The sequence below is a fragment of the Rhinichthys klamathensis genome, unplaced genomic scaffold, assembly GCF_029890125.1.
Source record: "Rhinichthys klamathensis goyatoka isolate OS25496 unplaced genomic scaffold, OSU_Roscu_1.1 h1tg000098l_1, whole genome shotgun sequence".
In the NCBI taxonomy this organism is placed as follows: Eukaryota; Metazoa; Chordata; class Actinopteri; order Cypriniformes; family Leuciscidae; genus Rhinichthys; species Rhinichthys klamathensis.
Window position 1 is genome coordinate 6,043,713 of NW_026606637.1, and position 24,915 is coordinate 6,068,627.

Genomic DNA, 24,915 nt, shown 5'->3' on the forward strand with positions numbered 1-24,915 from the left:
CCTTTTTCATAAAATAAATATGTTATGATCACTGACTATCAAGTTCAGTTGCAATATTTGCTTCTTCTTTTTTCAACTTTGTTTGATTTTTAATGTTTTTTTTTTTTTTTTAACTCACTAATGCTCAACAAGGATGCCCTTATTTGATAAATAAAAACAGTAATATTGTGTAACATTATTACAATTTAAAATAACGGTTGTCTATTTTTAATCTGTTTTAAAATGTAATTTATTCTTGTGATGGCAAAGTTGTCAGTGTCACATGATCCTTTAGAAATAATTCTAATCGGCTGCTTTGTTGCTCAAGAAACATATTTCCTGTATTTATTTATTTTTTTCAGGAGTGAAGGATGAATAGAAAGTTCAAAAGAACAGCATTTATTTTTAAAAAGAAAAAGCCATATGATGTTTGAGTTAAATAGGAGTGTTTTTATTTAAGGTGTTTTTGCAACAGTATTGATTGTAACCTTTATAAATGTACTTATTTATGTTATATTTTTCATTTTTTTGTTATTCAAAGAATAAGGATCCAAACTGACTTGTTAATGGACCGTTTTGTCTTTTGCCGCTTTAGATAACAGCTGAGGCCATCCTGCGACTTGCTACAGATCCCGTTCTTCTATTTTACCCTTTGGATATCGCACTGGATGTTCAGAACAAACTCAAAGGTAAGAATGCACCTTTCGTACGTTTTTTTTTACAATTTACATAAAAATTAAATAAAATAAAATGGTGTTCCTCATCAATTTATAACTGGCAGGACTTTTCTGGAAGTTTGTTTGAGGATGTAACTCAAGCATTACAGGCTGAGCCAGCTCTGTGTCACCACTCACTCCTTCCAAAGATGATTTATGGAGAGATCATCTGTTTGGGTGGACATATCGATCTTTCCATCACAGTTTACCGGAGCGTTGGAAGAATGACCTTGATTTCTGCATTTGTAAAATACAAATGGGTGCAAATCATTTCTCGGCTCACCCGGTGCTCAGATCAAATAGGATTATAAGCTTCAGACCCGACTGGACATCAGTCTGGCATTTTTCACCAAAAATCTTTAGGGGGAACAAAAAACGGACAACATTCCCACTAGAGGAAAACACTTTATACTTCATCAAAGCAAAATAAACCCAGGGCAGGGGTAGTAATTAGCTTTTGACTGAAAATGTACAGAACATTCAGAAATTAAAGCCAAAGACTTGCAGAACTGGATTTTAGATATTCAATAACATAAAATCATTATACGGTGCCTCGCAGGTATGACTGTTTTTCACCTCTGCCGAGAGACATTCAAAGCTGCCCCTCTGAATCTGTTCTCTAACGTCGTCAAAGCGGTGCGCCTTTGTGTTTAAATATTCATGAACGTACAGAAGAGGACAGGTGAGAAATGTAATTGCCACATAATCTTGCCACATGAAGACAGACTGCAAAGCCCTTAATGCTGTGCAGTATTGATATTTCATCAGACAAGCACCAAACACTCGTGTCCGATCTTTTGTTTTACTGTACTGGATGCAGCGGCATTGCATGCCTGAGAAAATCCCACATCATCCACAGATGCTTCGTGAAGTTATTTTCACTGTCACTGTTTGGAAAGCAAAAAAATCTGAAATATTTTTTTTATCTCATCATTATTTCACATACTGGTGATGGAATGGCACTCCCAGCTGTTTCCTGACAGATATAACTGTTCTGTTCAGTCTGTTCGGTATTTGGAGTTTGAAGGAATGAAGTCTACTCCAAATGTCATTGTTTTGGTAAAACCTGTGATGTCACTGTACTGACTTTCTTTGTCAGTTAAAGGGGTCATATGATAGTTCTAAAAAGAACATTATTTTGTCTATTTGGTTTAATTGTCAGAAGCGCCAGACTGTATTTAGTATCAGTCTTTGTGCACAGCCGACCTTGTACTCTTGCAGGTTCTGGAAACAGTCCTCCGAAAAATGCGCAGAACACACATAAAACATGATATCAGAGTTTTAAAAACAAACATTTTAAAACAGAACAACACCGGTTGTTTAAACCAATGAGCATTAAGCTGTGTTGTCAAAAAGTCGTTTCCCATCATGCTTTTTATCAGCGCAATCGGTGGAGAGCAACTGCGCTCGAGTCTCGACTGCAGAATCCGCCACGTGTGCCTTGCGGTCGCGAGAGTTTCATGACATCAGAGCAAGGCAGACCGCACTCGGACACATTTCTAACCGGAATGCATCTCGCGGTGATCACCGGTGATCAGTTCTGCGCAGATTTTGCTCATCTCAAACAAGCCTAATAATACAGCGAGAATAAAAGTTACGCCTTCTTTCTTTGCATAGGCCTATATATGTGAGCGGTGTTATGAAACTCTGCCCCCAAATACTTACTTAGATTTGTGGGGGCTTGTTTGAACAAAGCATTTTAGGAAGGAGTGGCTGAGCCTTAACTTTTATAAAGAATATCTCTTTAGGTTTTACACTTTGAGCTTTGTAACAAGAAACCACATCATATGACCCCTTTAAATGCAGTGCTTATGCAGTAGATTCCAGCCCGTTCTCATCCTTTGGCGTCATACATGTGACGCTTTGGACATTTCGTTGAAATCTTACGCACATGGCATCCTTTAGCGTCAATATGAGACGCAGAACCCAAGGCGTCATACAGGTGACGCGCGTCTAAATCCAACGCACATGGCATCGTTTAGCGCGAATATGAGACCCAGATCCCAAGGCGTCATAACCGTACCCTACCCCAGACCTAAACCTACCCATAACAATGCGTGTTATATTGACGCTAAAGGATGCCATGTGCGTAAGATTTCGACGAAATGTCATATGGCGTCGCCTATATGACGCCAAAGGATGAGAATGCGTTGTAGATTCATATATAAAGTCTTGATTGTTCATGGGCACCGACTCAATCAAGAGTGGGTAGAAGCATAACTAGAATTCCCTGACCATAATAAATATTACATACACTGTATCATTCAAAAGTTTGGGGTCAGTGTGTTTTTCAAGAAATTGATACTTTTATTCAGCAGGAATGCATTAAATTAATCAAAAGTGACCGTAGAGACACGATAATGTTACAGAAGAATTCTATTTGAATTAAATGCTGTTTGTGTATAACTTTCTATTCATCAAAGAATCCTGAGAAAACAGTCATGATTTTAAATTGTAATAATATTTCACAATATTACTGTTTATAGGGAAGCATTTAAGCATTTAGATATAGGTCTTAAAGATCAAAATAAGCAAATTTACTACAGAGTTTGATTTGTAGTGTACACTAGTGTATAAAGAATGGGGCAAGTAGATGAAGGGTGGTTAGGACATTCTCTCCTTATGCTGTGGTAGGAGTTTCAGAGGCACATGAAATGACAGTATTCATGAGGAATAATGTATTGAGTGAGATCAAAGAGTCATGGCTAATTGAAACCTTTGAGATATTTTGTTCCCTTAAGATTTAGACAGCTCATTGATGTTCAGATTATTTTAGAGTGACTCAGCAATGTGAAGAATGAAGACTGCCAGACATAATCTGAAATCATACAAATTACTTGCTGCAAGATAAGTTGATGAGGCTGTTATTGGTGAAGCGAGGCTACTTTAAAATGTAGTTATCACTACAAAGTTAAGCTATTCTCTTTTGAAAAGGTAGTTTACTACAGCTACTAACAGAAAGTCAGAAGGCTCATGCGGGAAGAGTGATTATGGCCTCATGCTGCATTCACGCTACCAGTGACTTTGTCGCTGCATGTCGCCAGTGGCTGGCGGTGAGGTCGCTTTGGGAGTTCCCACTACTGGTTGCCTAGTAACATTTGTAAATGACATTCACGGATGTTACTCCATGTTGTAGACAGCAAATCAGTTTTCTTGCTGCTACAAACAAACATTTTGGAAGCAAACATCTAAATATAATTGTGGTGTCAGGTGTCAGAAAGCTGGGACAAAGAGGCACACACTTCTTGAAATGCTTGCTAGGATTCTTAACTACGCTATAGCTAAACAAATGGCTCCTGAAGACAAAGCTGTTGCCGTGTATCACAGGCGCCCTCTTATACTTTTAGAGGTGTTGCTTCAAATAGCTGACATCCTGTTGTCTTTTGGCCGTACGATAGTTTGCACATTAAAATCATTTGTGAAAAAGAAATCATCTGTTGTAAAACACCGCTTTTGCAGCCACACACAATCAGACAGATATTTTTGAGGTGTTGCATCACGTCTCACACTGATTTTTTTTAAGCTTTTGTGGAAAGCATTGCATTTTTAAAACAGCGTGTCAGTACATAGTCCAACTTTTTTTAAAAAGCATCTTGAGATCCCTGCATTCAGAGCCATTCCTTTGAGCTCCGTCAAGCTGTTTGTAAATGCCACCTAAGAAACATATCTGTAGTATGCACACACACACACACACACACACACACACACACATATATATATATATATATATATGAATAAAATTTTATATAACCAATGTGATAGTATGTTACACTGTAAACCCTAACGCTCAAAATGCTTAATTGGTTTGAGTAGGAAAAACTTAAATTAAACTAATTAGTTCAGTCAAATTAACTTTTATGAGTATTTAGCACTTTCTTTTTCTTTCAAGTTCACAGAATTGATATATTTTAAGTAAACTGAACTGTTTCATTGTTTTGAGTTTTATGAAATTATTTCTTTTAATTTAGACGAACTTTAGTTTAACTGAAACGGCTGGGATGTATATTTCCCAGCATGCTTTGCCGATGGCACTCGAAAGGGAGAGTAAATGCTAAAATTAAGTGTAATACAATGTTTTTTTGTGCAAGATTAATGTTAAGCGGGTGATTTAGTAATGATTAATGTTTCGTTATGCTAATTTAGAAGAATTTCTGTTAATGTTGGTTTAGTTACCATCATGGTGACAAGTGGTGCATGAGCTTGATTTGAGAGCAAATAAAACCTTTATATTGCTGCAAGTGTTACTGTATAGCATACTATTGTTAAGATGTTAACAAAATAGTATGTTAGCAAACTAGCTTGTTAAAGCTAGCTAAGTTTATACTAATAAAAGTGTTCACATTGAGATTACATGAAATTTTAAGTTAAATGAATTAATTAGTGTACTCAAACATTTCAAGTTAAGAATACTTCAAATGTACAAATACAAAATAAAAATATGTCAGTTCTGCTTACTTAAAGTTTGAATTTCTTAACTTAAAAAATTTGAGGCAACTGATTGAGTTGTGCAAACTTATTCGGGTTTACAGTGTACAGTAATTTCATACCTGCATGTGTGTCTTATGGTTACTTTCCTACGTCTCTCTTGCAGTGGTTGTCTGCAGCCCTTGGCACAAACATACACAGGAACACTGGAGTGATATGTATGTGATATGCTTGGTTTTCGTCATTTGTGAAAATTGTAAACCTCTGTTGGGTTCATGTCATTTTCACTTGGTCCTCTTCTGTCTGTGTTACACTGAGTGATAAGTTACAGCAATCCTCCTGCAGGGAGATCTTTTCATTCTGCAAAGAAAGACAGAAAGAATAAGACAGTTTGTGTTGAAGTTTGTAGAAAAGTTTAGCTTTTTTCTGTGTTTGCTTAAAGTTTTGAATATCCTCCAAAGAATAAATAATAAGAATAATAAGCACATATTCTCAAATAATGCCCAACACTCTGTGTTTAGCTTTTTTTTTGGGGGGGGGGGGTATTTTATTCAATTTAATAGGTATTGATTAAAAATAGTTCAGTGTAATTACAATTCCTAATTTTATCCAATATATGTGTGTATGTTGTATTTTTACTCTTGTGACATTTTAGTACATTTTAGTATACTTTAGAGTAAGTTACTTTTTTTAAAGTGTCCTTGTTACAGTGTAATTATAGTTCCCTATGAGTCAGTCACGTTTAATGGTACGTCAGAACTGAACTGACGAATTGGGATCTCGTCTGAGAGACTAAATGAGCCAAAGCACATTGGCGTGCAAGATTTGCATCGCACACCCTGCCCTGCAAAATGGGTATATAAGGAAGCGTGCTTGCATTGCACATTCAAGCTTTCTCTTCGGAGCCGAGTGTTTCGTCGATTCATAACGATAATACGATAATAACGTAACTCATTCATGTTTCTTTTTATTTATTTTTTATTACTATTACAAATGTTATTACATAAACAGAAACACTGCACAGCAGTTAAACATTGGTGCATGTAATGGCCGGTGTGCCCTTCTGTGCCTCCGCTGTGCGATTGTGCCGTTGTGATTTAATGTGCTGAGTAATTTTTCCTACCGTGTCGATATTTAAATCAGTGCGACACACTTTGCAAAAGGCGTGGGCATTGTCGAGATATGGCTTCGAGATATGAAATTAAATTCTTCTGTCCAGCTGTTTTTTTCGCCGGAGTACCACCTGATGCTCTCCTCCCATTTCAGTGCTTGATTCATCTTCCTGCGTCTACTACCTGCGCAGATATCAACAGCGCAACTGGGTTGTAGGTTACCAGTTTGAGGTCACAACTAGATTGAAATTGTTATAATGTGTCGAATGTGTGAGTAGGATGGGTTTCATATAAGATCTGGCAAGTGCACTACAAGTGCACATTCAATACAATTAAGCGCATTTCTTTTTTAAAGGGGTATGCTTATTAGAGTACGGTACCACATGGTTAGCTAAGCAATATACAGTACAAATGTGAAACTGTTGCCTCAAAAATCTCAAGCGATTTTTTTCGTGGTGCGCTGTGTGAAATCTTAAACTTTGCGACACAGTGAACGACATAGCATTTGATAAGTCTATGTGCACGGAGTGTTTGTATGTGTGAGTGACTAGGTGTGTCGGTGTCCATTTCATATGTATTTGTTTGAGCATTCAGTAGTATAGATGTATGTGTGCCTACTTAGTATATGTGCATGCAAGTGTTTCATGTATGTTTGTGTGATTGAAGTTTAATTTAAGCCCTAGACGGCACCTCATACTAGCCTGTTTAAATGCACACCCACCTGTCACAGCTCTGGCATTATCTTCGAGAAGATGTACAGTTCTTAACAGCTCCAGCTCAACACATGATTAATGCATGCTTGAGTAAGCAAGTTGAAAGACAGAGCAGAAGCATGTCAGAATTTTTTGATGTGTTCTTTTGAATTCAACCTCTTTAAACTGAGGATCAGTTTAACCTACAATAGAGGGGTTGGAAGGTTTGACTCATTTGTTAGATTCTGAATTCGGGCATATGGAGGTATGCCAGGAGTGCGTCTTTATTTAGCCCAAATATTTTCCGTTAAATACTAGACTGTTTCATTTTGAGGGCCAGAGCTCTGCTGGAGTTTTGAGGATCGCATTTAAGCTGTCAAAACAGTTGCAGCTAACAACAAGTGAAGTCAAGTACAGAGCCGATGGGTGTGTCTGAGATGATTAGGTTTATGAGGATGAAGTGAAATGGGATAAAAGCTGCTTTGAGGGATGGAAAGGTGAGGTTAATAGCAGCTGCAATGCATTAAGCCCAATTTGGCCGCCTGTGTTATTCTACCTAAAATTGACTAAAATGATGATGTCCAATGCCTAGCAATTGCGCCAAACTTTTAAGAATGCATTAAATTCTTCCAAAGTGAAAAAGACTTTGACATTGTAACAAAATTCCTATAATCAGAAAGAGTGTTAATTGTAGTAACAGTAAAACAGCAGTTTCTCCACTTTTCAAAGTTTTTAAATGAATTGCATTCCGTTAAGCAACACAAGTCATCCAGCTTTTATTAATATGATATTCTAATATCGATCTAGCTTACTGCAGTGTGATCATGTGATCAAACGTCACTGTAACAAAGAACACTGGAACATGAAACATACATTTCTATAAATTCCGACCTCTTGTGGCTAAACGTACATAATGTGCCTTTAAGTTCACTTAAATAAAAAATTATAGGCCCGGTTTCACAGACAGGGCTTAAGTTAAAACAGGATTAGGCTTTTGTACATTACATTAATTTGGAGATTCAGTGTGAAAATATGTATTACAATATAAAACAATATTATACATTTTAATGTTAGGTGCAATTAATCATGGTTAATTTCAGAAAAATGTTTGATTAATTCGTTTTAATGGATTGACACAGTAATTAATATATCATTCATATATATATATATTTTTTTTTTTAGATGACCCACTGAGTCGGTCGGACCTGCTGAACCTGGCTGCATCTTTGAGGGACAGCTCAGCCTTCTTCCAATCTGAGGTCATGCGTCCTGCCAATGACCCCAAAGAGAGGGATCCAGCCCATTTACGCATGCTCAATGACGTCCTTCGAGATCTGGAAAAAAGCTTCCTTATCCCAAACCCTTTGCCAGGCTTTTACAGGTAATTGTTTTACACCTGTGGCTTTCAAGATCACAAAAGTCAAAAAGCATGCTAAAATATTTATGAATCCATACATTTTTACAACATGAAGTCTTTCATGCAACTAATAATATATTCATACAAAGAGCCCTTAAAAGTGGTGAAACACAGGAAACTTTGATATACCTGAAAACGGAGAGATGTCAATTATTGAGGGTTTGTGGTGAATGAAAGCTGAATAAAAAGTTTCTTGTCAGAAGAGAAGAGAAAAGAAAGCGGTGCTAAAAATGCCAATTTATTGTCACATTTAAGGAAAACAAAAAAGCATCAAGTATTGCACACACCTTTTTTTCAGAGGACTTACTATCCTACTTTTTCCCCACACAGATTTACCAAAAAAAAGTTTGTCATTACAAGTTTGTTGATCAATACTTAAAGACTTTAGGCATCTTTTAGAATGCAAAACATAATATAAAGTGTAACAGGAGTCCTCATTTTTGGTTAGGAGGAATATTCCCACTTCTTATAGTGGACCAGCAATCTACAGTATGCAATCAAAGGCAGCTGTCACATCTGTGTTCTTTGCTGCTGATGCAATGGAATGCATTTACGGACACATATAGTGATGAAACTGTAATATAGTATTCTAATAACTATTCCCTCAAAATCTGCTGCTTTACAAGACGACATACATGATATGACAATTATTTTTTGAATTAAGAACAAATCCGCCTGGTTGTTGGCTGAGGGCTTGGCTGAGGCTCTAAGCCAATGAGTGCTAAGCTAATGAGTGCTAAGCTGTGTTGTCGGTTTGAGTACAGAAGAGATGTGCCTGAAGCCGAATACCTTATTCAGAACGGCATGGATAATGGCTTCAAAACGAATAACAAATTCTGCCAAATAGAAAAAAAAAATTGGCAGACAGTCACTCCTCGTGTTTGATGGATAACAGGTGAGCCAGTGGATAGCACGATATTATACATAAACATCTAAAACCACTATGCAATAATGAGTGTGTGACAAGTGAATGAGTGTAAAACAAAGTCTTCAAAAAGAGCTTGGCAAGAGTAATATCAAGTAAAATACTACATCATACACATTTTCTACTATTTGATATGTCTATTTAAATTATGTAAACCTTGTACGATATGATACACTAATTTATGAAATAAGCACAGCACGATTGCAAATCAAATAGCCACGTTGCCGTCTCTGCGGGTGTCAGAATCCAGCTCTCTGACAAGAGTAATATCAACTAAGATACTCCATCATACACATTTTCTACTACTTGATATATCTATTTAAATGTTTTAAACCTTGCGCGATATGATAGGGTACTTATTTCTCTCTCTCAGAGACAGCAAGCATGTTAGGCTACGTATATCTTTATAAATAAGGCTATCTTTATAATTTGTTCAGATTTGCATTTGTATGCATAATTAAAGTTGTTTTAGCAATTTTCAACCACTGAATATTTTCTTTCAACTTCCATGTCCTCTAATCAACTATTTATAGAGTCTGACTCCTCTTATTTGAGGTTGTGGATGATTGTCCTGACATAACTCTGTACACAAAGTTCCTCTTGAAAATAGTTATTTTATTTCGTTTTTTTGTTTTTTTTTTACATTTAGCATTATTGTTTTAATTAGAAGATATTTAAATATTTATTTTTTAGCATTGGGAAAGGTCCCCAAGCCGGTGTTGTGCCGAATTATGTGACCCACCGAATTATGTGACCGTACACATAACGGTAGGGTTGGGATTAGGATTAGCTCCAAACAGTATAGCACCTATTAGGGTCACATAATTCGGTGGGTCACAGAATTATGGAACTGGAACTCGGGTCTCCTGAAGCACATCCGCACTGCATCTTGAAGCACTGCCTACGAGGCTATCAGCTCCAACAATTAGAAGATATTTAAATAAATGTTATAATTATAATACAAATAACCAGCCCGTTCTCATCCCAAGGCGTCATCTAACTGATGCTTTTGACCATGCGTCAACATGCCGACCCACATGGTACCCCTTAAGCGTCAATATGAGACGCGCCTCCTAGTGGTCTAACCCTAACCCTACCCCAGACCTAAACCTCCCCATAACGGAAGCGTCATCTAACTGACGCTAAAGGGTGCCATGTGCGTCGGATTTAGACGCATGGTCAAAAGCGTCAGTTAGTTGACGCCCGAGGATGAGCGTCTCATATTGACGCTTAAGGGGTACCATGTGCGTCGGCATGTTGACGCATGGTCAAAAGTGTCAGTTAGATGACGCCTTGGGATGAGAATGTGTTGAAATAACCATTTTATGGGTTATACAAAGCATTTTTTTAAATTATAAATATGAAAGGGAACAGATATACATTTAAAACGGTCTTCTCAAGTAATTAGACAAACTTCCAGTTAAAGTCCCGCCCACTTACGGTTTTACTCGGATACAGATACGAATAATTTCGAGATTGTTACAGATCCATAACCAGATATACAAATCCAAATATTGGCTCTGCTGGAGTACAGCAGCTACAGCGCCTTTCTTTGAAAACAGTGGCCATACTGATGTATTTTGGGACATTGGACTGCATTTCTAATCAGCGTGCACCTGGCATTATGGTAGACTGTTTATCTGAAATGCACCTAACTGCAAGAAAAAAAGTTGTTTTTTTTCAGGTGAGCTATTCCAAAAGCAACATTCTTGTGCTTTCCTTAGGGAGTCAATGATGACATCACTTTCCCATCTACTGGGACAGATGATACTGAGAGACATGCTAATTTGCATCTCTGTCAAAAAATTGTATCCCAGACATAAGTGCCAAGAAGACTGCCACATCCTGAAAATGAAACATAAAAAATAAATATACAAGGAAAAGAAAAAAAAGAAAATCATCTCCTTCCTCTCAGAGTTGCATTATTATTCAGCTATACAGTATAGAAATGCTAATTTCTTAGTATGACAATTATATTGCATTTAGAAAAAGCTGCATTGGCTATTTATAGTGTTTTTTTATTGTACATATTTAATTTAATAAAGAATTTGCCTCCAGGTTCATAAAAAATGTATGATCATAAAGATTATTGGTTGTTCATAGTGAACGACCATAATTAGCATAATTAGATTATAGTAGGAATCTATAGGAATTTATTACCCTATATAGTCCCATGATTCCCCTAAGGGGGATCCGTGGGTCGATGGACTGAAGTAACCATCATTTAGCGATTGTGCTGATGTCATCAGCTTTTGCCATCACAGAGAACAGCACTTGGGTTCCATGATTCAGCAATGCAGGTCAATACACAAAGCCAAAATCAAGAATGTTTATATGTACAAAAGCATCTAAGGTCAGCAAATTAAATGAACAAACAGATTCTTTCTTTATATCAGGTGTTCCTGGTAGTTTCTCCTGACAACGGCCATGAATGCAAATGCAAAGAAGAGCGAAAAAGGGTCAAACACAATATTAAGTTCAGGCCTGTATTGCGGAGTTAATGGTTTCTTGATTTAGATCTAGATCTCAAAACTGCAGGACAGAATAATGTGCTAAAACACTATTGCAGGGAATAGAAGTAAATCCGTCAGTCGACTGTGATTCAGTCCTCAGCTCAACAGAATAAAGGGCTGATCTTTAGCCACTGTCCTCACACACTCCTCAACCGCAGGGATTTACAGATCTGCATCTAATGGGAATTGGGTTGCAGCTGGATCCATAATGGAGTGGCCAGCAAAACACTGTGCAATCAAAATGGATGGACGCTCCGATTATTTCTCCTTTTTGTGTTTAGGGGAAAGCTAGTTTGATCTTTCAATCAATCCTCAAGGTCTACGACACACCCTGGGTGCTGCATTTCTGCTTTGACTTTTCTCTTGACGCCGCTGTTGACGTCTGTTGGTTTTGCTAATCTGGTCTGAAGGAGGCCCGCTATTATCAAAGCGACATGCAATTGTAATCAGCGGCAATCAGCGTGTCCTGGAGTGGTTTTTATTAAATTAACAGAAGAGGAAGCATACGGATGAAGTGCGAGAGACTCGTCAGGGTACCTGCTCATTATATCTCTTTGGGTTCTGGCCTGAGAATTAACACCCTCTTACTGATCTTCATTGTTTCAGCCCCTGTTTTAAACACTTGCCTCTCTGTTTATTAATCAGTTTTAACCAATGTATTAAATTGGTGCAATTGAAAATGGATTGGAAAAAGATTTAGTTCTCTCTGTACGATATAAGCACTCACAGAAGCAGCTTGCAAAGTGTCAGATGAGCCATTATGAGAACCCGGGTTTCAACCAAAATTACAATTTTGATATCATTTACGCACCCTCATGTCACTGCAAACCTGTATGACATTCAGCAGAATGTTCATGCTGGTTTTTTTTTTGTAATTTTCCATACAGTGACAATGAAGGTTAACCAAGGGCTGTCAAGCTTCAAAAATAATTAAAAACACCTTAAAAGTAGCCAATATGACTATATTCCAAAGCGATTTGATAAAAATTAAAACAAACAGATACAAATTTAAGTCATTATTCACTAAAACAAACCTTCCCCTTTACTGTGTCATCCAGTGGTTGGCGTGGGGATGAAAAAGAGTTGGATTTAGGTGCGACAGTAATTTATTAAAGAACAAAAATCTAAATCACAAATTACCCAGAATACTTCAGAAATCTTCAAAACCACAAATAGAACAACCATAAAATACTGATGATAGTGGACGAACTTAAGCACAAACTGAGGGCTAGATCTACACAAAATAATGAGGGGTGGAACATGACAGGTGTGATTAAATCAAAGCAAGAACTAATGAGTAACAATGGTAGCAAACAGTAAAGAAACAAGAAACAGAACAGAGAACAGTGCAAAACCAACCAAAAGTCAAACTCAGATTGAATTGAAATCCAGTAATTTCAATAACAATCCATGTGATCTGGGATTTTGCATGATGGCAAAATTTTTCCTCACACAGATTTCACAGCGGGTTCAAGTTGGTCAAGCAAATTCATTGACTAAGAGAAAGTTTAAAAGTGACTTCTGTGTGAGCTGTGCTTTATACATTGAGTTAAAACAACCTGTACATGTGTATGTGAATGAAAAAGTCCAGAAAAGAATGACAACTCAACAATTGCTTATACAGTGTTAAACGAAATTGCAAAAAGTTAAATATTTAATAACTTTCATTTCCAAATAATTTTTCTCATGAACAAACTAAAAGCACTATGGCCAAAACTCGCTGCAGCCAGTTTTCAAAGTTCTCTCTCCTCTGCGCTTTGATTAGTTTTCTTCTATTTCCCACATATATTCCTGTCTTAAGCACAGTGGTGTGTTGCCGAAATCTCAGCCGGCGATGGGCCGCTGTTCGGCGGGGGAGCTGCGAACCTCAGACTGCAGCTCCACGTTTTTCATATCTGAAAGATATTGTGACAGGCTCCATAACCTGCACATGAACATAAACGGAAATCGTTTTTAAATTTTTGTTAAAAAAGTTCATCGGAGGGGTCCAAGACCCCAGGACTTTTGTCGCAGTTAAACCACGAATACACACTTTTATTGCTTTAAAACAATAAAAGACCTGAAATATTTCAGTTGGTGTGCAATGATTCTAAAATATATGAAAGTTTAATTTTTATCATTACATTATGGAAAATAATGAACTTTATCACAATATGCTAATTTTTTGAGAAGGACCTGTACATCCGTAAAAAGTATTTTTGTAGCTATAGCCTACGGTCCCAGGAATTATTCTTACTGTCTGTTCCAGTGGTACAGTACGTACTGAATTGGGGAAAAGGGCATTTAAATTTGCTGCTCCCTCTGCCTGGAATAAATTGCAAAGTACATTTAAACTTACGGAGCTGGTTTCATTGGACATTTTCAAAGTAGTTTTAAACGATTTGGAGAATGAAACATCGGGCTGTAGATGTTTTAACTAGTTATGTATTGATATTGAAATTTGATTGGATTTGCTTGTGTGTGTTTAAGGCAAGGCAAGTTTATTTATATAGCACATTTCATACACTATGGCAATTCAAAGTGCTTTACATAAAAAGGAATAGAAATAATCACAAAATAAAAGCAAGGAAAATTAAAACAGTTATTCAAAATGCTTTACATAGAAAGGAATTAAAATATCACACTATGGCAATTTAAAGTGCTTTGCATAGAAAATAAGCACAAAATAAAAGCAAGGGAAATTAAAACAGTTATAAAAGGAATTAAAAGAGATAAATGATACAGTTATAAAATGAATTAGAGTAAAATGAATTAAAGTAGTAAAAAGATGATACATAGAATAAACTTCTCATCTGGCAAAACACCGGTGTATCTTATTTTGCATATAGTTTTACTCTTGCACTGTCTTTGGTGTTTATTCGGCGCGCCTAAGAATTCCATTGGACGTCTCCGATGGACCCGATTTTTCCCTAAAATCGGACAAGAGGAGCTCTAGGACTGACCTCGGGTTCACTGCCCCATCAGTCCGCACCCAAAAAAAAACCCATTTGTTTGGAAGCTCTAGGAATGGAGTCAATCCAGTCGCACCCCACAGAACCTCAAGTTTAATTGACACATCAAACTCACTACTCCACCACAGACCCAGGTCATCGGCATGGTTTCATCTTTCAATTTCCCCAATTAAGTGGTTTATGTTTCTCTCTTATCCAATTATCAGTGCCATTTGAGTTCAGTTTAGAATCAAAAGGAAGAATACAGTGCAGTCAGTCAGACGTACAGTGGATACCGTTATAAAAATAATTAAAAGACATAAACTGGCAAAACACTGGTGTATCGTATTTTGTACAGCTGCTTGTTAAACTGTGAGATTATCCCATGTGGATTGTACGGTGTCTGTGGCTATCTTTCGACGCGCCTAAAAAATCTATTTGATTTCTCCAATAGACCCGATTTTTCCCTAAAATCGGACAGGAGGAGCTCTAGGACTGACTCACGGGGTAACCTTGGGTTCACTGCCCCATCAATCCGCACCCCAAAAAACCCATTTGTTCGGAAGCTCTAGGAATGGAGTCGATCCAGTCCGCACCCCACAGAACCTCGAGTTTTAATTGACACATCAAACTCACTACTCCACCACAGACCCAGGTCATCAGCATTGTTTCATCTCTCAATTTCTCCAATTAAGTAATTTATGTTTCTCTCTTACCCAATTCTCAGTGCCATTTGAGTTTAGAATCAAAACGAGGATGCAGAAATAAAACACAGTGTAATCAGTCGGACGCACAGTGGCACAGTACTCGTTCAGTAAATGCACAGCTAAACAGATGTGTTTTGAGTCTGGATTTGAATGTGACTAGGAGCACATCTGATCTCTATGTATATGATCGTGTATATGTGTATGTATTGATGGATGTTATCTGTTAAACTCAAACAAGCTGTGTCTGTCAGTCTTGGCCTGGACGCTCTTGTAAAAGAGATTCTTAATCTCATTGTGCTTTTTTTCCTGGTAACATAAAGGTTATAATAGATGATATGCGGGACACTCTGCTTTGTACGCTAAACTCGATTTGTTGGAGAACTCTTTCTCCATTAAAAACAAAGTAGGTGGTGTTACCCGGGACCCCAGATCAATATCAAAGATTTCGTGGAGAGATCTATAAAAATACCTCCAGCAAAAGTTGGTGTAAAGAGGATATGACTGAAATCGTAAAAAAGGACCAGACTTGAACATGATTTAACAACCTGCACAACTTAATAGTGTGGACCATTAGTTTAACAAGTCTTTTGTTGCATCTAAAGATCAGGATTGTGGAAGTCGTGCTTTTGGTAAAAGTGTTTTAACTTCATTGCCATTACAACGTAAAGTCATAAAACCTGTAAACCCGGTAACTTGGATGGATGGAAGTCATGGAACAAAGGAGGGAGGAGATGTAACTTGCAGCTGTTTACATAAAACAGTAGTCCCTTGTGAAATGAAGCATGCAACACAGCACATACAAAGCAGACGTTTGCCTTCTTAAATATAACTACCACACAAAGTTCCCAGGTGTAGCTTCTCATCACAGACACGACTCAATTACTGATTGCTTAATCATGATTAGACGAGACTTGCGAGAAGTGTCTTGCGATATTAACGAATCCATCATCACCATCTAAAATAGCAAAAGACAAATTAGCAAAAGTTACCAAGAATTACCAAAGATTAAAAAATGTCCATTAAAACATACAGCTAATTAACTCATATTTAATGCAATACATTTTAGAGTTCTTTTTTAACCCACTTTATGGTGTAACTTCACCTATTTTTCTTATGTTCGCGCTAGATCGTTTACTGGAAACTGAAAATAACTCACTCCCCCTAAACATTTACTCTTTGAACACTTGCACCCGCCAACAATACAAGTCGACGGCATCATGACTAAAAGTTTGCTAAAGAGTATTTCCTGCTAAAGCAAGGCGCTAGATGACGCCGGTCAAGCGTATCCATAGCAGACTGGGCGTGGCTTTGGACAGCAAAATGCATTGTGGGAGTGAGTGAGTGAGTGAGTGAGTGAGTGAGTGAGTGAGTGAGTGAGTGAGTGAGTGAGTGAGTGAGTGAGTGAGTGAGTGAGTTAGGGAGGGAGGGAGGGATTCAAAATGTCATTTGGTAATCAACTTTCAATGCTGAGCTTAACTTGTATTGAACCCAGAACATTCATATAAGAATGATGGAGAGTCACTTTCTGAGTGATATGACTCACAGGCCAAACTAAAAAAGGGATAACCATTTCCTTTGGGAAGAAAGAGAAAGTGCTTGAGATTTGGACATTTCAGTCTTTCACTTTAGATATATCACACAGATGAAAGGCTCCAATGCCTTTCACTGTACTGTCTTTTTAAAGCTTCATAATTCTGCTAAAATGATAACAAACAATAAGCTAACATATTTATGGCAGCTCTACATTTATCAATTGGTGAAATGAGAACGAGCTCTGTTCTCATGTGATTTCTACCTTTCAGTTACCAAGATAGAGTTCATGAGAAGGATTTCATATAGGCTTTGGTCTCTGAAGGTCAGAGACTCATTCCCAACTTTAGTTGACCTGTTTACAGATAAAGAATTGCTTCATTTATTAAGGTTAGATGTGTGAAGCAGGTTAAAACACTCCAAAAACAGAAATCAATGTGTGACCCTGAACTGTGAAGGAAATGGCCCAAAGTCTTTTGATTGTCATGATTGTTATGCAGGAGTTCATGCAGGTGATTTCTCTGCAGATTACAGTTGAAAACATGTGCGGTTGCTCCAAGGTTTTCCAAGGTTGTTTTAAGACACATTGGTATTGATTTTGTGATGTATATTATGCTCTCTGTTATACCTGAACGTGTGCTCGTAGGTACATCCTCATCTTCATCCTCAGAAGAGCTTCCTAAAGCAGCATTTTTTAAACTGGCGTTCACCGACCCTCAGAGATCTGTTGCAAATAAATAAAGAGCACAAATAGCGAAGTAATTTTGTGCCGATATAAAACTCATGATTCAACAATTCAAAATGTTTGAGCATTTTTAACATGCACATTGTGACTTTTGAAGCATACATTTTTGTTTTTATTTCAATTCAATTAATTTTGTATTATTGCTATTATTATTTTGTGTGGTTTATTTAATTTATTATTCATTTTCTATATTAATTATTTGTATTTATTAATATTATAATATTATTTTAATTTATTTATTTTTGTATTATTATCAGTATTTATAATAATTGACTAATACTTGTATTTATTGTTATTAATACTGTTATTGTTTTAATTTATTTACTTTTATACTGTGATTTTTGTTTTATTTGAATTTGATTTGTTTTATTTGAATTTTGTATTATTGCTATTATTTTTATTTATTTTTATTATTACCATTTTTTTATTTTGTTTTTTTATGTATACTATTAATTTAATTTATTTATTGTTAATGTTTTTATTTGAATTAGATTTTGTATATTTAAATTTATTTCATTTTGTATTTAAACTATTATTATTTTGCTTTATTTTAATGTATTATTTTATATTATTGTATTTATAATGTCATATGAATTTCAATCATTTGTATTATAACTTTGTGTTCCATTTGAAGACAGTCAGTTAAAGCCCAACGTATATATATATATATTTTTTTTTTTACATGTACCCAGCATACCGGTATGCGTATAGGCAAAGTATAGGCCTACTCCAGTTGATAGCATGCACGAACGAACGGAGGCGGTCGATACATGCGCTATGGAAAGTTTTCATCTTTGTTCAGTTTGTCTGTGATATCTTTCTCCAGAAGTTATGACCGATTCAAATGTCTTTGTATTCTTTTGAACTAAAGTTACGGCTATCTCATAACCCCCCTCACACAAGTGCTTGTTAATGCGGGCGTCTGTTGTTGTTGTTCCGTCTCTTTAGTTCTGTCAAGACCATTATCATCAAGATGATTGACAATTAGCATACAGTTTGGATTGGTGTTATGGTTTGGTTCTAGGCAAGAACTCCCTGCCTATCCATGCAGCTTAGCATGGATAAGAGCAGGGAGAAGAGAGAAAATCCCCCTTAGGGTAAACAGAACTAGCCTGACTGCGTCAGACTTTGTACTTCCGCTCTATTTCAGTTCGCTTCTGTACTCAGTCTGAGACATCGACAAGTCTCTCAGTTTTCCTCCGGCCTGAAAACAGCCGGCCAATCAACGAACAGAGGGCGGGCTGAGCCGTGACATAGACGCTAAGCACAGAGTTTAAGATTGTATTTTAGGTTAGGGAAAATCGAAAACGACCGCGGATATGGAGACACGGGATGCAATTCGCTCTGTTGTGGAGAATATTCCCGGCATTTGCAAACTGAAGCCCGAATAAGAAGAGTGTTTGTTAAACATTTTGAATTGAGGTGATATTGTGGCCCTACTCCCGACAGGTTTTGGGAAAAGTTCAATTTATGAACTATTACCGATCGTCAGCGAGAAACTGGGGAGGCCAAAGGCCGGCAAGGCGATAGTTGTGATTGTGTCCCCCTTGGTTGCACTCATGGTGGAGGATAAGGTTAAGGAGGCAGCAAAACTCGGTCAGCCATGTTCACTCCGGTATTTCGCTCGATGGTTTCGGTTTCGTATCATACATGTTTACAGTGGAAGTTCGATAAGGCTGAGCTGGAAAATAACACACGTCATAACCAAACGTTGTGATTGGCTTACGGGTAACCAATGATTTTATACTTCAGACAAGCGAAGTATAAAATCATTGGACGAAAGGAGGAGCTGGGGATGGGGGAGGGTAATCAATGTGATAAAGCTGCTTACAGTACTGAATGGACCTTATATATGGGATGCTGTGATAGGCATTGTATTCCTATAGGTAGACGTGGATCAGCTGAGAGTCAGCTGATGCGAGCTTGACTGACGTGACGAGCTTGACTGACGTGACGCTGAATGTGACGCGAAGCTTGATTTTTAGTTTAAACTGTGAAGCAACGGCCCAGGGCCAGTGTTGCCACCTTGTGGAACAATGGACTAATGCAACACAAATTCAATGCGCTGGCAACCTGTGCGTACAAAGTAAGCACGGTTACAGAAAATTCGGCAGTGCTCATGCACATACTCGCGTAAAAACCGAAGTATACTTAAGGCTTAAAAGACAAGTCTTCTGTATAAATGCCTCTAACAAAGAGCTATCACTCGCCTTAGGAGAAATAGGTATATGAACCATTTGTGGATGTTAAAAGTTCGAAAAACCTTGCCTTAACCCTGCTCTCTCTCTCTCTCTCTCTCTCTCTCTCTCTCTCTCTCTCTCTCTCTCTCTCTCTCTCTCTCTCTCTCTCTCTCTCTCTCTCTCTCAGGAACATTCTGTATTGCTTGAGCAGACAAGCTCCACGCTTCTCTATCCTGAAGGACGCCCTGGAGGTCCCTTGGCACAACAGCGTCAACCAGTCCCTTACTCTGGTGTCCAGTGCCATCAGTTCAGCTGAGAAACTCATTCAAAGTGGACTCGACCTTTTTGAGAATTAAAATGACAAGCCACAATGACAGCTGGAAAGAGACCGCATGGGGTCAGAATATGACGCAAACCCTGGGATCTTCTTTCCGACACACGTTTCAGATGGATCTGAAGACACTTTGAGAACTAGGGGATATCATTATGAAGTGCACTATTTACCTAATGTTCACCAGAAGAATTTCTTCAGGCCATTACTAAGTTATTGTTTTTGTTCCTCTAATAACATTCAAAAATGGTTCAGCCTTTGTGGTTTCTAACATCAGGCTAGGAAGATTAATGAGAAAAGAGTCAGAGAGCTAAACTCTATAACTCGCGGGGTCGAGGCTTTTTGTTCTGAGAAAAAAACACCAGCAGGTTTATCACCAACGTTTCCAGTCACATAAACCCCAGAGGACGACTGGAAGTCAGGACTCAAAACAGGTTTTTTATTGAAACAACTTGATGTTTGAAACATGTTTCAAAATATGTTAGAATATATTTTATTTGCTAGTCTAGCCTACCATTTTACAGATGGGAAGCAATGACCTTTGGGAAAGGGGAAATGGTGTGATCCGCAATCAACATGGAGTCGGACTTCACAATGCAAAACTTACTGATAGTAAAAAGGAAGGAAGCAGCAGCGGCGTGTGCTACTGTGACAGTCTCTCAGGGGCGTTTGTTTCAGAATCTAGAAAGAAAGTAATGGAACAAAATATTTGTTTCATTAATGTTTGTACAAAAGTTTTTTTTGTTGTTGTTGTTTTTACAGGTAAACCAATTAAAGTTGAAATAAGACAGGTCAAGTCGACGAAACAAGAATTCAGGGTAATGGTTAACTAGCCTGGGAAAACCCAGACAACTTCCGGCAAATTTAGATTTGCCCTGAAAGTTATTCTGGCAAAGAGCTCATTCAAACCCATTTCCAATCCGTAGAAATCGCGGCACCAATCAGAAACGTTGGGGCGGGCTTTACACGATGACGACAGCGCTGGGATTTTGAAGCAGATTTTGTAGCCTACATTACAAAGATGGATGCCGCCGTCGAACATCACTCGTTCGAATCAGCTGTCGCGTCTGTTTTAAGCGATTTGAACGTTTCGAGCAAAGAACAACACTCGGAGATTCTCCGCCGCTCTGCATACGTCATCTCCTTCATCGCTCTGATTGGTTTTAGGTCTATCGGCGACGTCCGTTGGTGACGCCCCTCTGGAAATGATTTGTCTATGACGCTTTGCCAGACCATAACTCAGTTACAACTGAGAATGGTCTGGTTTTAACCAGGCTAATGGTTAACTGAAACTCTCTGGCAATAAAGTAGTGGTATAGCCTAATTAGAAACATACTAATAATTTTGGGAATGAAAGTCATAGTCATAGGGTTAGAATGCAAGTTTAAAGTCCATAAATCCAAGGCAAACAGAGACAAGTCTTCAAGAGGTGTGAAATGAGTCTGCATCTGATTGGTGAATATATAAGCTAGGCAAACAGTGCAGGTGTACTGTATGTTGTCATAATGGAGTGTGTGGGGTCATGGTAATATCATGGTAACGTCTTTTTTTATTCTGGCGGCCAGTGTATTTGTTGTCAGCATTTGCACTAATGTTGTTTCTCTAGTAAATATTTTGGAGAGAAATAAGAGTTTTGTGAGCAACTAATGACTTCCCTTTTACTTTAGATACTGCACTTGCCTTTTAAGTATGAAAAACAGCTCAATTAGAAATACAAAATTCAGGGAATCTAGTTTGACCCAGCTTTAATTTATTTACGTGCCTTGAAATGAGTCATACATGCTTTTAGAGCAGCAATTTGCACTCAGAGATTTTAAATACCAAACATTTACCAAAATATTTTGTACTGTGGTTGTGCTTATTTATAACTTTTAAGTAGTGGAGATATTATTTGAACAGTTTGTAAAGTTAAAATGATTTTCTTTCTGCTTTTTTTTATTGTTTCTAATCTGTTTAGTAAGCCCCTGGAACATATTTTTTAGAGAGCAGCCATTTAAAACTGTGCATCATTTCTGCATTTAACAGAGTTAGCATTTCCTTAGTTATTATGACAATCCTTTTAAACAGATACTGCATTTGCACATGGAGAAATTCTGTGAACTCCTCTACTGCTGAAATACTACACTAAACAACCCTGAAGAGTCCAGCTCATTTGCATTGCACTAAAATTAACTCTTAAACTGTTAACCTGCCTGTGTGCTCTTTTATTTATTTATTTTATTTTCTAAGTATATGTAAATACTGATAATTTAATCTGGCTCATATTTTTTGTTGGCCCAAGAGAATTTTCAGGTTCAGTTATGTCTTGAATTGCAACCGTTTGTATTGTGGAGCATTTGTATGAATTTTATATCATGTGAAATCTTTTCAAACTGCAGCTGCAAGTTGCATGTTTTTTTTAGATTAGAATAAAGAAGTTAGACTTATTTAGATTTAGAATAGTGGGCGATTCGTTCTTATCGAATGTCAGACACTGAAATTGCACATACTGTTTCTCAGTGATATATCTCACAACCGAAACACTAACTGCATACAAGCGACCATATATAAGGGGCGATGTAAAATCAACCACCAGTTGTCACTACATAAACCCTAATAGGGCGATCAGGACCCCTATGTGGAGAGGAAGGGGTTTGTTTTGTGAAAACGACTGGCCGACTGATACATTGTTTCCCATATTACATAGCTACTCTGCAAATATATAAATATATAATCGTTCATTATTATTATTATTTAAGTCATCTGATGTAATTTTCACTACAACTGAAAACTAAGACACAAGATGGCGCAAGTTTTGTTTGCATGAAAGTGTCGCTGGTTTACCATTGTTCGCCAATTTCTGAAATCCATTCATTTCAATTGGAATCCATGCGATTTGGGTGTTTTGCATAGATATCCATAATAAAGGCTAGATGTCTCGTCCGCGCTGCTGGCCAATGGAGGTCGACGTCAGACCTGGCGGCCATCTTGTCACAGGCAGCTCGCTCACTCGTAACATTGTGTTTTAATGGTGCATGTACTTTTTAAATAACCATAACTTGCTAAATTTTCTACCGATTTTCAAAGGGTTTGGTTTGTTATAAATGTCAGACATGTAGTTATGACACTGCACACTTATGAATAATAAGTGTATCAATAAATAATCATCCAGAATTAAAGCCACGTTAATAACGTTTGTAAGAAACCAAACCGTTTGTAAATCCGTCAAGATTTCAACGAGATAAGAGTATTTGTGTTCGTGCTGATCACTCATCTTACATCATGAACCACAGAGCCCGCCAGAAAGCTTGCCTGTGACAAGATGGCCGCCGGTGATGACGATAGAGACTTCGCCGTAAGACATCTAGCCTTTATTATGGATATCTATGGTGTTTTGCCAGCCCGTTCTCATCCCAAGGCGTCATCTAACTGACGCTTTTGACCATGCGTCAACATGCCGACGCACATGGTACCCCTTAAGCGTCAATATGAGACGCACCTCCTAGTGTTCTAACCCTAACCCTACCCCAGACCTAAACCTACCCATAACGGAAGTGTAATCTAACTGACGCTAAAGGGTGCCATGTGCGTCGGATTTAGACGCATGGTCAAAAGCGTCAGTTAGATGACGCCCAAGGATGAGCGTCTCATATTGACGCTTTTAGGGTACCATGTGCGTCGGCATGTTGACGCATGGTCAAAAGCGTCAGTTAGATGACGCCCAAGGATGAGCGTCTCATATTGACGCTTTTAGGGTACCATGTGCGTCGGCATGTTGACGCATGGTCAAAAGTGTCAGTTAGATGACGCCTTGGGATGAGAATGTGTTGGTTTTGCATGAGGGTGAAAGATTTCCCCACCCAGATTTCACTGGAGGTTCAAGTTGGTCATGTGTATTTGCCACAAAATACCTTACCTCACAGGCAAAACAAATCTATCATTATTTCAATAGAGTAGATGAATGAAGCACCACTAACACAAAATTTGCGTGACCAACTGAACCCATTGCGAGGGGATCGCATTTACACAAAATTCCAGATCGCATGGATTCCTATTGAAATGACAGATTTTTTCACATTAAAATTTGCAGAGCGACAATAAATGTTACCATACCTTTACTCGGATGGGCGGACTAATATACATACAGCGAATAGGTGAAAGGAAATATCTGACAGCTGATGCCAATCAGAATCGAGTTTTCCAGAGAGCCGTGTAATAAACCAATGCATTCTCATCCTTTGGCGTCATTTAGGTGACGTCATATGACATTTCGTCGAAATCGTACGCACATGGCATCCTTTAGCGTCAATATAACACGCACTGTTATGGGTAGGTTTAGGTCTGGGGTAGGGTACGGTTATGACGCCTTGGGATCTGCGTCTCATATTCATGCTAAACGATGCCATGTGCGTTGGATTTAGACAAGCGTCACCTGTATGACGCCTTGGGTTCTGCGTCTCATATTGATGCTAAAGGATGCCATGTGCGTAAGATTTCAACGAAATGTCCAAAGCGTCACATGTATGACGCCAAAGGATGAGAACGGGCTGAATAAACACACATGTAGCGTAGATCTGTAAACAGTTTTCCCCGGTATTTTTCCATGTTTGGCATCACTTTATACTGAAATGCGTACTATTGTAAATGCAGTGCATGTTAAATCATTCTTGTATATGTCAAAAGCTTGAGAACACCCATTTTGGAGAACGAGACTTTTGAACATAATTCATGTGA

The 24,915-nt window shown here is 37.8% G+C and overlaps 1 protein-coding gene across 2 annotated transcripts in view; it reads left to right on the forward strand.

The window, feature by feature from the left end:
- LOC130086678 (inactive N-acetylated-alpha-linked acidic dipeptidase-like protein 2) overlaps positions 1-20,936 on the forward strand; it is a 398,589-nt gene extending 377,653 nt beyond the window's left edge. For both annotated transcript variants that reach the window (XM_056252808.1, XM_056252806.1), the window contains 3 exons: positions 575-668; positions 8,107-8,305; positions 20,059-20,936. In XM_056252808.1, coding sequence (XP_056108783.1) covers positions 575-668; positions 8,107-8,305; positions 20,059-20,227 — 462 coding nt within the window. In that variant the 3' untranslated portion in view covers positions 20,228-20,936. The remainder of the gene's footprint in view (positions 1-574; positions 669-8,106; positions 8,306-20,058) is intronic.
- The last annotated feature ends 3,979 nt before the right edge of the window (positions 20,937-24,915 follow it).